Here is a 15,030-nt window from a genome sequence, read left to right on the forward strand (position 1 = left end):
TGTTATATACATTATACAGTTCTGAATAGAGAAAAAAAAATACATATACATAATAATATTTTTTTTCATGTGTTGATATCAAGAGATTTAAAGGCTTAGAAGAACATTAGGCTCTATGTTTGACAGGATTAAATCAGGCACTGTTGACAAGTAGACGAAGAGATGACGAAGTAGTGGAAAGCCAAAAGAATGATAATTATAAACATCTGGTTAACAACATGAACTTTTTATTGATATGCTTAAATGTTTTAAAGTGTACGCACGCCTTAGGCGTTGGCAGATTTATATTTGTTTCAACAGCATTCAGCTCAGCAACAGAAGCGGAGCTCATTAACATACTTAGTCATTGAAAGAATGGTAATGGGAAATAATTGCTTATTTTATATCAGCTTGCAAATGATTAGACAATAATGACATTAACAAAACCCACTGACAACTCACTAGCTTAAAGATGTTTCAAACGTACAAGTTAATTACGTTAGAATTAAAAGTTGACTGAAGTTTTACGAACATGTTCACAACTAAATATTTACAACAATTGATAGGTATAGCGATATTCTTGTAATATTTTGTGTGTACTGAAACTATCTGCATTTACTTTATTTCATTTATACTGCTACTAGACAGATATAACCCGCTGCCCGCGGGGCTTAACTTGAACTTGCCATTGCTGATATAGTCACTTATATAGGGCATTAGAAAAAATTAAAGAAAATAATAATCTTATAAGTAACGCAAATGCCTGAATTCATGAATAAAAATATATTATGAATGGAGCTAAAAATAGATAATTTTTTAATGAAAACATTGGCTTGTGTATAGATCTATATTTAGAAGCACGTGATATCAAGAATAGAGTTGCACTCATGGCGAACGAATTTATGTAAAAATGCTTTAGAATAGTTTAGAATCAAATTTGAAAGTTAATTTGATAAAAATTTAAAAAGGAATAAGACTATAATTAGTATGTTCATGTGTTTGATTATAAAACTATCTTTGGGAAGAGAAGTTCTATCATCTTAGAGCTGAATTAGACATAGGAAAAGAGAGATGTGTAACTTGTCTAAAGTCTAATGAAAGAATGTACGTCAGGAATTAAAAATTGGGTCGCAGATATAAGTAACCAATTTATGTAAAAAATGCTTTGGGACACAAATGTGAAGGTTAATTTTATTAAATAATGAAATCAGTACACTATATTTTGTATGTTCATTTGTCAAAGTGAAAAATATCTTCGCAAAGTGTAGTTTTAAAAATTAGATCTAGAACTAGATCCTTTCGATCTTCTCTCATGTAAACATGAAAAGATATTTATAAAATACTAAGGCTTTAATAGAGTTGGTCAACATTTTTTTGAGGGTCTTAAGTTTGTTTTACATACATTACGGTCTAAGTTAGTACCCAAGAAACATTTATGCCAAGTTTTATCAAGATTGGTCAAAAGTTTTTCATTTCTATTTCGCAAATACATACATACGCCTTAAATTCTACTTTATAGTATTGATTTTGGTAAGGCTCATTGTAGTGTGCTTACTATAATTTAATACCTGCCATTGTACACATTTAATCATTTGTTCTGTAATAACATAAAGTCAGTCTACAAATAAAATATTACTAAGATAGCAGATAATAATAAAATTATAGAATTAGCAGATAAGTTAGCTTGGAAGGGAAATGAGAAAACCAAGTTTGTTCAATCAAGATTGCACCAGGAATATTAAAGAGAGAAGTAAAAAAGAGAAGAAAGAGAAGTAAAAGATAGAAGAAAGATAAGTAATGGAGAGAAGAAAGATAAGTAAAAGAGAGAATACGAGAAGTAAAAGAGAGAATTAAAAGAAGTAAAAGAAAGATAAAAGATAAGTAAAATAGAGAAGACAAAGAAGTAAGAGAGAAGAAAGATAATTAAAAGAAAGAAGAAAGAGAAGTAAAAGAAAGAAGAAAAATAAGTAAAAGAGAGAAAAAAGAGAAGTACAAGAGAGAAGAAAGAGAAGTAAAAGAGAGAAGAAAGAGAAGCAATGGAGAGAAGAAAGAGAAGTAAAAGAGAAAAGAAAGAGAATTAAAAGAGAGAAGAAAGAGAAGTAAAAGACAGAAGAAAGAGAAGTAATGGAGAGAAGAAAGATAAGTAAAAGAGAAGAAAGAGAAGTAAAAGAGAGAATAAGAGAAGTAAAAGAGAAGAAAGAGAGAAGTGAAAGAGAGAAGAAATAGAAGCAAAAGAGCAAGAAAGACAGTTTCAAAGAGAAAAAGAAACAGACTCCAGATTGCTAGAGTTAAAAGACGTGTTTTCCTAGTGCGTTTGATTTTGTTCAGAATACCAGTTGATAGTACTACAAAGTCTATTATAGTAATTTCATTGTATGTCAAGCTAAATGTATCTCTATTCAGTATATTGAAATAAAATTTCTATGTAGTTTTTTTTACAAAGAAGTGATGTAAATTATTTCAAGTTTAAGCTGTAACTACGCCTATCAGGGTTTAGTTGCCTACCAGAAGTTTGATACTAAAACCAACGACCGTCTACAAAAATCCTACACACACAAGTATATTAGTTTTATTTCTTTTTGGTTGCTAAGGTTATATGCAGCTTTATGCAAAGAGTTAATAAAGCCACATGGTATAAATATGAGGACACTAAGGTCTTTACACTGATATAAAGCGGACACAGAATTGGGAGTTTTAAATGTTAGAATTGTTGTACTCATTTTCTTTCGGGATTTGAACATTCTGATAAACTTGGTCGTTACTATCCTCATGGATGTAAGCGGCTAAAATCAGCTCCATGTCAATTTCGTCATATTGGCTCTCATTTTTTTTAGCTAAGTCAGGTGTGTACGTTTTATTGTCGTAAACAAATTTAGGCTTGACTGAGACAGTAGCATTATTGGTCTTGGCTGATGTCGCAGGCTTAGCAGACGTCATAGCGGGCACTGTTGACTGTACTGGCGATACATCAGGCGCACTTGTTGTACTAGTGGTTGATTGTGGATCTTTATGTTTGATATGGAGAGAGAAAGAGAATAAAATATTCAAAATGTATCATTTTTAACGGCCCCCGTAAGAGGAAAAGCCGCTATTAGGTTTGTACAAAATGTCCGTCTGTCCGTCTGTCACAATCAGATCTCGAAAACTAGAAGAGATATGCAAAATATTATTTCACCCTTCGATGCGATAGTATTTATAAATTTGGGATCTAAAGGGCGTCTCTAAGTCAACCCAGGTATAATGGGTACCTAGCTAGGGAAAAGTAAAGGCTGTTTGTCGTTGTGCTAGCTACATGACATCTTTGTTAACCGTTGGCCACAGAAAAAAAAGACCTTTGCATCAAATGCCTTTTAGATCGCAAGGTCTGAAAGGGAAACTTTACTGTAAAGAAATATAAATCTAATGACCTTACCCTCTGCATTGGCTATAATTACGTTTCGGGACTAGATCTTGAAAACTTTTGACATTGAAATAACTTGCAAAATCTTAGACGCCCAATCTACGGCATGCGGGCCATATCCGGTCCTTAACGCAATGCTTCGAGACGTCTGCTAAATGTTGAGAGCATATAATGAAAATATAGAGGCTTGTTTTAAGAACACTTTTTTGTAATGAATCGGTACGGAAACAGGTTCACAAATCTAAATATCCCATCGTAACATGACACGTAGCGTAAACATTTTAGGCATCTCTAGTGTATATAGTATAGGTGAGACTATAGAAACCGTAGAAACATAGTTGATGTATTTAAAAGTTTCTATAAAGTAACGAGTAGCTATCCATGACTTTCTACGGTTAAAACTCCATAATACAGTGCACACTTCCAAACACTTCACAGGACACTTTGTTGTAGACTTCTTGCATGCCTGCATTATAACGCCCCCACACACAATACACACACTACGTTTAAATCTCTCCTAAACAATACATTTTGCATTTGTACATCCAGCGGAAAAAAGCCATCATTACAATAGCAGTGCGTAAGTTTTGACATCCTTCAATTGAAAGCAGTCGTTCCCACTCATGGTCCTGTTTTTTGTTTTTCTTTTAAAGGTAAGTACAGCAACAATTGAAGCATCGCGTCAACCGTTGCATTCTACCACATTATGTTTCACCCGCATTACATACATTGTTCACAGGTAAATCCTAGGAGTACAGAGGCATAAATTATTTCATCTTTGCTCTTCCCGTAGAATAGTTTCAAAGAAGAAACATCACTACTCGCACGTAAGACGATTCTTTACAATTAATGTATATGTAGTTAGATCTAGATCTAGAGATGCCTCTTATTAAAATAATAAGGCTTATTTAGAATAATAATAACAAGGCTTGTCTTCGAGTCCAAAGATTAGTGAGGAATGCATTATTTCCCGTGGCGGCGCAGTCCCAGCTGTGACCTACATATGTTGCCACTCACATGGCAAGCATAACCATTGTCCGCAGACGGTCGATTTAGATTTTCTTTTCGCCGTCTGCGTTTGTCCTCGGCAACGGGTTTTCTTTTGGCCTTAAATGTGTATTCCGCGACCTTCGTGAGTGACCTCCAGCTGTCTCGTTCTGAGGCTGCATGCAACCAGGTGCTCTCTTCTAAGTCAGCTAAGGAAAGTTGAAGTCTAAGCTGGTCTTCGAAGCGCTTCCGTAGAGCGCCTATGTAACTTCGAGCACCTTTTAGCTCACCAAAAAAGTATTACATATGCCCTAAAAACGGATGGCTGACTGTTCGTGCGGTTTGCGTGCTGGACTGTCGTTTAGATTTACCGATGGTTCCCCGGGCTCAAACCTGCCCGCTCCAGTCCCGCGTCGCCCTGCAGGAGGTTTGGACTAGGAAGTAAATTATCTTCATCTCTGATGGAACATCGGAAAACATGAAAATCATAAAACAAAACATACGCACTAATAAGCTCTGTGATCACTGTGAACATTTTTAGAAGTTTTAGTTTTTGATTTAGAATAGAGGCCTACTTTTAGATCTAGATCTATTCGTTTTATAACTATGCTACACATTATCATTAACTGTATTTCTTACGCTTTAACAGTAGTAATTTTCTTCACACACACACACAAACACACGCACACACACACACACAAACACACACATACACAGGCTTTCATACAGATTTGTAATTATTTTTTTTTAAACGCATTTGATAATCAAAAGGATATAAGCATAATCCCTCACATTCAATCGAACAACTATCCAGATCTAGTGGAGAATCAGATATTAAGATCTGTGTAAAAATATACATAAACGAAATGCTGGTGCGAAAGAAAGTTACGCACCGAAAAAAAAATGTGTCCATATCTGCTCAAAGAGGAAGGAAATATAATTGTAGTTGTTTGTTGTTTTAACCATAAGTAGTAAAGGTTTTTCGTATTTAATCTTTCACGGCAAGTGGTAAATTAGTGGTAATCAGTCAGTAAGTCATCAGAGCCAAGGGATTTATATAGTAGATATTTAGAAAACAAACGAACAAAAAACAACTCGATTCACACATTTTTAACCAAAATGGAAAAAAAAATCAAATGTTTTGGTATAATAAAGTATAAACGTGAAATTATTTACGCTTATATAAAAAAAACATTTATAGTTTCCTAAGTTGTAAATTTAAAGAGGACGTAAAGAGGTGCTCTATACCATACCATACAATGAAAACCACCCAAGGATGGCTGCCTGGTCGTGCGGTTTGCGCGCTGGACTGTCGTTCGGATTTATCAATGCGAGGATTCAAACCCTGCCTGCTCCCATTCCCGTCGCCCTGCGGGAGGTTTAGACTATCTTCAACTCTGAAGGAACATCCGAAACATGTAAAACATTTTACAAAACAAACAACTATTTGTTTATATATCAATGTTTTTAAACATAATAAGAAATCATATTTGTATTTTTTAAATAAGGTATACTGACTAAATACTCTCAGCTAAGTTTTCAATCTTATTACCTGTTGTGGTAGGAAAAGATCTGTAGTCATTTTTTGGAGGAACGGTCGATATATTGGATCTCCTTAGGTCGTGAACAGTTGCGGTTGTATCCTTGCTGCTAATACATGAAGAGACATCAGTTTGAAAAGATATAATCCAACAATATAAAAGAAGTGCGAAATATTAATTGTCTATAACTATTATTGCTTTGGAGCCAAAACTAATACATAATTGTACTACCCATTAGTGGAGGACTTTCTGCGGATTCTTGAACATAGAATAATTACAGTGATGAAAGCAACAAGGGCAGCAACCCAACCAACAACGGCAACAGCTATAGACACTGTGTTGTTGTGTTCATCTGTCTCTATTTATAAAAAAAAAGATTAATTAATTAATTAAAGCATATGGAAATATATTGGGGTGGCTGAGTGGTTAAGCGCTTTGTTTCCGAACCTGGGATTCTGGGTTAAAATCTAGGTGAAGATTGGAATTTTGAATTTCTGGATTTTAAGAGCGCCCCTGAGTCCACCCAGCTCTAATTTGTACCAAAAATTAGTTGAGGAAAAGTAAAGGCGAAAGATAAAAGTGGATAAAGAATAAGTGTAAAGAAATTGAAAAGGGACTTAACAGGAATGACAGTAAAAAGCATACCAGCTAGTGAAGGACATCACTACCTCAAAGCGTGGAAGAAACAACACAATACAAGACAAAAACAATACATGCTTAACTGAGGAAAAAGAGAAAGAGATTAGAGATAGGGTTACTGCAGAGATCGGACCCCATGATGACCTGCTAACTATAGTGAAAAAAAGCAAGCTAAAAATCTATGGCCATATTACAAGATCTTAGGGGCTCGCAAAAACCTTCCTTCAGGGAACAGTACCAGGAAAAAGAAGAAGAGGCAGACAGAGAAAGCGATGGGAGGACAACATAAACGAATAGACGAGCCTGTCATTAAAGAGGTTCTGTCTAAGGCAAAAGACAGAGAGGAATGGAAAAAGAAAGTCGACAAGTCTTGCTTGGTGCCCCAACGGTCCGACAGACTAAAGGATAAGTAAAGGTAACGATAATGGTAAAGAAAGACGGTTGGCCGTTGTGCTAGCCACATGACACCTGCCCGTTGACCAAAGAAACAGATGAACTTAACATCATCCGCCTTATAGATCGCAAGGTCTTAAAGTGAAACTTTACTTTTTCCTATGGAAATATATAGTAATAATTTATTGTGTTACCACAGTGATATCTCTGTACTTGACCACAAGAAGCTCCAGAATTTCAATTATCGATTATTTCAAACATCAAATAATTGTTTTCCCATAAAAAACAAATGTAATAACATCTACCTTACGTGTTGACACCAGATACAATGTAAATATGTTAATTATAAAACTAAACACGTTATACCGAGAAAGGAGATACCAAAGACGCTTTTTATCATATTTAGCAATAATACTTCTTACTGAAGGTATATTGGCCAGTGGTATTAGGAGCACCGAAATTAAAATTAACATAACTATTCCAGATTGCGGTTTGCACAATATATTAGTATGTATAGGCCCTACTGATATAAAAGCATACTGCTGGGTAGTGGTGGCAGAGTGGCTATGCACTTGGTTTCCAAAACGAGGGTCACGAGTTTAATCCCGATAATAACTTAGTACCAGGTGACCCATCCTCGCTCGGTCCAATTCTCTGTTTCCTAAGCTCATTTCGGAAACGTTCGTATGTGTCTATTGATAAGGACGAGAGCGGGAATTCCCTTTTTAGAAACTGAAAACCAAAATTGACATCGATATTTCGCAATGTGACCAACGATCAGATTTCTTTCTTATTTATATGCATATACCTTGAAATTTTAAAGAAAATCAATTGAGTCCTTTTCGCAATAAAACGTATATAGTATACATACTAGAATTGCTCTGTTAAGAGTATAGGATATGTTGAACCTCTACCAACTCATAGTAGGAATAAGGTTTTTCGTTTTGAATAGACCTCAAATGTTTTTTTTGATGTTGTTGTTTTTTGTTTTTATTTTCAAATCAGATAGATCAATGTGTAGCCTATTAAGAAGAAATAAAGAATAATAAAGAATACGTTAATAAAACTTACCATGAAAAACTATTTCGTCTGGATTTGTATACTTTTGTTGACAAGTGTAATTAGTTGTGTATACGCTTTCACGTGAACAGATAAGGTCCGGTAACTCACATACATTCTCAATTGAAGGATCGCACAGTTGTCCTTTCTTGAGGGCTAGAAGACGAAATCATTTTGCATTAAATAGTAATGTTAACAATACTTTAACTAGTAATCAAGATAACATTCATTAAAACAGCCATGAGAGTAGCCAGGATTTTTTCAGGTGGGTTTTAGAGGGATGTGGAATATTTTTCTTCCCCTCCCCATATATATATAGTGTTTTAAAAAAATAGGTGCCGGTACTCAGTGATTGATTGCCTAACTTTCAACTACTAATAAATAAATTAATAATATACGGTAAAATACAAGAAAAGTAATATTTTCCCCCCACATTCAAAAAGGTGCCGGTACGCCGTACCGTAATGCACAAATGGTATGACAAATTTCCTCACGGACACTAAAGATTATTATTATTATTAATATATATATATATATATATATATATATATATATATATATATATATATATATATGTAATATATATTGTTATAACTGAAATATGATGCTGGTCAGTGTAGCTCTATGGGTAATCAATGGACACAGGCCTGTGTATTTTAAAAGAACTGATGTAAACATTCTCCCAGTAGGTCAACGGTGTTTTGGTTATCTGACTATTAACTATGTGTTGTTTGTTTTTTTTAAAGGTTGGGTCAAGTCATTCGAAAGGAACAAGAAGGTTGAGGCAAGAACGACAGTCATTGTTTACAAGTTGTGTAGAGCTGTTCTATTCAGACCTTGACTTCTGCCCATTTGTAAAGTATTTGATTGTTTTCTCATCATTTTTTATTACACTCATTAAAGTGTCTCGTTATATCAGAGCCCAAGTTGTCTGGTTCTTGACTTAGCCACATTGTTTTGTCAAAGGGTTGATAGAGAATCGTAACATCTATCCTTCTTTCCTTTGACCAGAGTATTTGCATGTATTTACATTTACCTGTGTCACTCACCTCCAAAACAGTCTTGCTTGTTGTTGTGGTAGTAGTATCCTGACTGACAGTCACATCTTCGGTTTACACAAATCATTGTATCTTTACATTCATCTGTTCGACTGCATTCGTAACCTTTTATCTGTCCTGTTAGGGTATATAAAGAAGATAGTAAAAGTCTTACATCGACTTTTTTTCTGAAAAGACATACACAGTTTTTAGGAAGAGCGCAAAGTTTTGACACAAAAGCCTCTACAAAACTTTTTTTGGCGCCGTCGTTTTGTTGTGGGCCTTTTAGGTGAGAGTTCTGACGTTAATTGATAAACCAATAATTTAAAAAAAAAAAATGTTATTGTCATTTTCATAATATAGAGTAATTGCTTTCTTCACCCCCTTCACCTTTTTTGAAATATATTTTTTTTACTATTTCATGAATGTATGCTTCTAATTACTGACGGCACTCTCTTTACTCTACAAACTATCTCGGTGGTTGCGGGCTCGAAACCTGTCGGCAACCATTTCTCGCTGTTCTGTAGGACTCTTTGGTTATACAGTAATACGGCTAGATACCTAACTATGACCAATGTTTGACTTGCTCCCCATGCTCCTCATAAATCATAAACGATTTACGTGAAATATATAGGAAGACATCATTATTTTAGTCCGGAAAACAAAAAACACAAATTTTCAAAATTAAAAAAAAAATTTTGCTTTTTTGTTTATATTCAAATCTTCTTACACATTATATTGGAGACGCAGTGGCTGAGTGACTTGGCTTTCAAACTGAGAATTCTGGGTTCAAATCCTAGTGAAGACTGCGATTTTGAATTTCGGGATATTAGGGCGCCTCTGAATCCATCCAGCTTCAAAGGGTACCTGACATGAGTTGGGGAAAAGTAATGGCGGTTTTTTCGTTGTGCTAGCCACATGACTACCTGGTTAACCGTGGGCCACAGAAACAGATAACCCTTACATCATTTGCCCCAAAGATGACTTGGTTTGAACGGGGTACTTTACTTAACTTTATACATTATAATGTTAGTGACATGATAATTAAACAACAAAATTAAATATTAAATCTAATGGACTTAATTAGTCTTTGCAGAAACACCTCGTCAAAACGGTTGCTCCAAGAAGACCATCGCGAAAAAACGGCAGCTCCAAATCTGCTGCGAAAAAAATACTTAACTTTTATAGCTAAAACACTCAAAAAAAAAAAAGTCAACCTACTTGGTTCACATGTTTTCAAGACTCGATTCACATAGAACTGACTTAAACATGTACACACACCATAGACACAGCTTGCGTTTTCAGAACATGTGTAATTGCTAGAGCATGTATTGCCTGGAACTTGTTCTGTACACACAAAAAATCATGCTTAAAAATAAACATTTATTAAAAAAAATGTAAACAATATTTCTTTTTTTTTAAACCTTAACTACATCAAAAATGTAAATTTCAAATGTAATATTAAAGCTTTAAAATCATATGGCAATCATAAATAGTATAATGTTACAACATATTTTGTTCAGTTGTTGTTGTTTTTTTTTTTGTATTGTATTTATTTAGATACTCAACTCTTGTCTAATGGGCCGCCCAAAAATATCACGTGTAAGTCTGAACAAGGATAATAAAAAATTAGATTAAAGATGGGAAAAAATTAGATTTTTAAAATGTAAACAAAATTTACCTAGACGTAAAAAAATGATTTTCCACGGTATTTATTTGAAATTTTGCACACTTATTTCTTGTACCTGACAAAATAAGAATCAATTAAAAAATTAAATAATTAGTTTTTTAACTGTCGCATAAGTTAAATTAAGTCCCGTTGAGGAGGCTCGAGCCACGAATTTGAATGCATCTGATACAGCTATTTGGGATCGCATTGAAAAAGCGATCACGGTAACAGATGAATGCAAGTATCACAGCGTATTTAGAAAGCTAAAAGCATAAAATTGCGCTAAATAAAAACAATTGGTGAAAATAAATACTATTATTATTATTAATGTAAAATAATTTACTTTAAATAAACAAATATCTTGGAATAAAAGTGATATACAAAACGCCCTTATGTCTTTAATAGATGGGAAGTGTGGGCGAGGGACTAAGTACGCTTGAACTTTGTTCGGCTTGGCTACCTAAGAAAGGGGTTCTAGGTCCGACACCCATCTCGAGCAGAGTTGTTTTTCTTTGAGCCCTTAAAGGCATCACGGAAAAACCTTCTCCCATATACCCCCAAACCCCACTGGTCCACAAATGAGATTGGATCATAGCGCTGTGAGCAGGCTATAAACATGAAAGTAGCGCTATATAAAAGGTATAATTTAGTTGTTTTATTTTCTTATTTAGATCTACTTACTTGTTACTATAGATGATTTAGACTGGACAGATTTATTATTGTAATAATCATCTCCAGGTATGTTTGTGGTGATGGTAAAGTAATAGGTACTTCCAGGTAACAGACCGTCTACGTAGAGCTCACTCGTATTTGTCAACACGTATTTTCTTCCCCATTCAACAGTGAAAGAGAACATAGACTTCCATGTTGACGTTGTCCATTTCAGAAGTATTGAATCTGTCTTGACTATTGAACTGTTGGAAACTCTAGCCTGTAGAGCTGAATCTTCAGGATTAAAAAAATATAAAATATAGTTCATTAATTTAAATTATTTATTTTTTTATTTGTATTATATCTTAACTCTTTCTCTCCTAACTGACGATGACAGCGTTGATTCCACCAGAATGAGGTAAATAATTACGAAGAGAAAGAGTTAGTGAGGTTCTTTTTAATTAAACCAAACAATATTGTTTTTAAAATTTAACTAACAATGTATACTTACAATTTTGACAGTAAAATGTATCAAAATACATGTCGCTAGGGCAAAGACATACTTTAAGGAAGTTTTTCTCATATCTACATACATAAGGACTTAAACATTCATCAGAAGATGAACAGCTGCTCACGGCATGAGAAAGTTCTGCAAAGCAGTTCAATGAGACATAAATGAACAAGTACTATTATGAACAAAAAGCATTGCGTTAAAATGTTATTTAGATATAATTAGCGAAAATTAAGCGTTGCTTTTTGTTTTATTAAATGCACACAAATTCTCATACAGATCTAAAATGTTAAATTCATCTGTTTTTATAAGCCCAGAGAATACCACATAGTCAGCACAACGACTAGCTTCTTTACACTCGCCATCCTTTTCATATGCAACAGCCTTGCAAATAAAATAGCTTAGAGATTTTTTGTCCATTAAAGAAACCTTATATATTCTACAAAATAAACTAAAAGGATCAGGACTAGTTAAGTATTTAAACCAACTCACGAGCTACACATGTTCTACTATTGTAATAAGTATTGGTAAAACATCTGCAATAATTCTCAGTACATACAAAATCTTGTTGACATTGGCTTGCTGACGTACAATAACTTCCGTGCGAAAGTCCTGAAAGAAGAGAGAATTATTTTTTTTATTTCATTTACTTACAATATACTATTTTCTTGATTTCTGTTTCTTTCTTTTTACTGTTATTCTTGTGTTTCTCTCTTCATGTTTTTCTTCTCTTCATGTATCGCTTCCAATGGTTAAAGTAAAAAGTATAGTTTCCCTTTCAGACCTTGTGCCTTTAAGGCAGATGATGTAAAGAGTATCTGAGCATGTGGCCTATGGTTAAATAGGGTGTCATGTGGCCAGCACAACGACCAACCGCCTTTACTTTTCCACAACTAATGTCAGGTATGTCCAAAGATCCCGAATTAAAAATCCCAGTCTTCACCAGGATTCGAACCCAGAACACCCAGTTCAGAAGCGCGGTTATAAACAAAGACAGAAAGGAACATGGCTGTATCAGGGAAAAATGTTTCAAATTTCTGCTCTGGATGCATCAAACAGTAGTTTCCAAAGAAAGATCTATACTATTTGCAGACCGAGATAGACAGTGGCATAGAAAGAGAGCTAGCTTGAAGGATATCTATAGATAAGTAGATAGATAGCTAGATAGAAAGATATAGATAAATAGATTTGTAGATAAATAGATAGATAGATAGATAGATAGATAGACAGACAGACAGACAGACAGACAGACAGACAGACAGACAGACAGACAGACAGATAGATAGATAGATAGATAGATAGATAGATAGATAGATAGATAGATAGATAGATAGATAGAACTTTCGTGCGAGTCTGTATTATATAGTTTTATCCTTAGCTTGACAGTGATGTTATAATTTCGTTTACGCAATTTATTTTTTTCTCCCGCCTTGAAGCTATAGACTGAATCCCCACGCTTTGTGTGGCTTTTCTTTTGAAACTGTCTGTATATATGGAGCGAGTGGTATCACAACAGACATAGGTCTTACAACAGATACAGGTCTTACAACAGACATAGGTCTTACAACAGATACAGGTCTTACAACAGACATAGGTCTTACAACAGATACAGGTCTTACAACAGACATAGGTCTTACAACAGATACAGGTCTTACAACAGACATAGGTCTTACAACAGATACAGGTCTTACAACAGACATAGGTCTTACAACAGATACAGGTCTTACAACAGACATAGGTCTTACAACAGATACAGGTCTTACAACAGACATAGGTCTTACAACAGATACAGGTCTTACAACAGATACAGGTCTTACAACAGACATAGGTCTTACAACAGATACAGGTCTTACAACAGACATAGGTCTTACAACAGATACAGGTCTTACAATAAATATCCCCTGCATGATTCCAAGATTTAAAATTTCTGACTAGAAAATGTATTGTTTAAGTACTGGACAAATCAAGGCCAAATTCTATGTATTTCCAAATGTACTTTTTAAACATGATTCGCAAAAATATAATCAGTTAAAAAAATATTCGAAAGTGTAAACTCTAAGTATTTTTTAAAGGAAAGATAGCTCTTAAATAATATTTACTCGCCCATTTCTTAAGATCAATAATGCTAACTTTGATAAAATGATAAGACGAGATCAAGTCTAAAAAGAAATATATGTGTGTTACAGTCTTCTTTGGTTGCTTTTCTTTCCTCATATTTAATACTTTACCGCAAATTAAATTGGTTTACCAAAAATATCTGAATTGCATATCTTATCTTATCTTATTTAATACAGATGTTACTTCAAAAAAGAAGATGATTACGTCCTACGCGTCATGCATTCGGTCATGCATATAAACCAATGACTTAAATTCTGCCAAGTCACTGGTTTTCCTGGCTAGCTCAGGCAACCCATTCCATGCTCTAATAGCACTAGGGTAGACTATTATAAACACATTAGTTGAAATGTTTTAAATATTTGTGCTAAATTACTGGTTCATTATTAAATGAGAATATGTATTATAATGTCGCGAATCAATGTGCAGGCGGCACACAAGGTCAAGGCTTGTCCCAAGGATGTGACGTCACATAATAGAATGAACATGAGAGCAAGGTCAATGGGTGTAATTTTGGTCAGGTCACAAAAAGGCGGGAAATGAAGGGTCAAGTGTAAGAGAGCGATTGAGGAAGGTTCTAGAGAGTTTGGGGAGGAGATATTTAAGGAGATATTTGGAGTTTGTTGAGGGTTGTAGATTGCGAACTAGATGTCGCTAGTTAAGGTACAAAACTGTTTAGTATATTTGATCCTCCTGAATATTATAAAGGAAGGCGTTTAAAAAAAAGTTGGCTGCCTACATTATAGCGGGCTACCTTTTCCTGCGCCTCTCTTCTGTATTCCATATCTAACTTGTAATTACTGTATCTATATTGATTGTTTTAAGTTTGAGTCTGAAGGAACTAAAATAAAAAAAAATATATCTACATTGTGTTATTTGATATCACCTCAGTAGTGTTTGAGCTATATCAACTACACCTCCGCATATCAGATGATTTGGAGGAAGATTCAACACAAGTCTCTCTTCAAAATAATTTAGATACTGAATGTATAATCTACGAGGAAAAGTGGGCGGATCTTTACTTTTTTTGTGGAACATGATAATAAGCC

The 15,030-nt window shown here is 34.4% G+C and overlaps 1 protein-coding gene across 3 annotated transcripts in view; it reads right to left on the reverse strand.

Annotated features, from left to right (window-relative positions):
• Nucleotides 1-210: 210 nt before the first annotated feature.
• LOC106073034 (uncharacterized) overlaps nucleotides 211-15,030 on the reverse strand; it is a 38,605-nt gene continuing 23,785 nt past the window's right edge. Inside the window, exons 11-19 of one of the 3 annotated variants that reach the window (XM_056033613.1) lie at nucleotides 12,359-12,478; nucleotides 11,867-12,004; nucleotides 11,386-11,649; nucleotides 10,257-10,382; nucleotides 9,048-9,173; nucleotides 8,011-8,154; nucleotides 6,139-6,265; nucleotides 5,919-6,013; nucleotides 211-2,984 (exon numbers count right to left, since the gene is read on the reverse strand). In XM_056033613.1, the coding sequence (XP_055889588.1) occupies nucleotides 2,674-2,984; nucleotides 5,919-6,013; nucleotides 6,139-6,265; nucleotides 8,011-8,154; nucleotides 9,048-9,173; nucleotides 10,257-10,382; nucleotides 11,386-11,649; nucleotides 11,867-12,004; nucleotides 12,359-12,478 (1,451 nt within the window). In that variant the 3' untranslated portion in view covers nucleotides 211-2,673. Of the gene's footprint in view, nucleotides 2,985-5,918; nucleotides 6,017-6,138; nucleotides 6,266-8,010; nucleotides 8,155-9,047; nucleotides 9,174-10,256; nucleotides 10,383-11,385; nucleotides 11,650-11,866; nucleotides 12,005-12,358; nucleotides 12,479-15,030 lie in introns of all 3 variants that reach the window. The other 2 variants (XM_056033612.1, XM_056033614.1) reach the window with 2 other exon arrangements.

This window comes from Biomphalaria glabrata, chromosome 6 (genome assembly GCF_947242115.1).
Source record: "Biomphalaria glabrata chromosome 6, xgBioGlab47.1, whole genome shotgun sequence".
NCBI classification, from domain to species: Eukaryota; Metazoa; Mollusca; class Gastropoda; family Planorbidae; genus Biomphalaria; species Biomphalaria glabrata.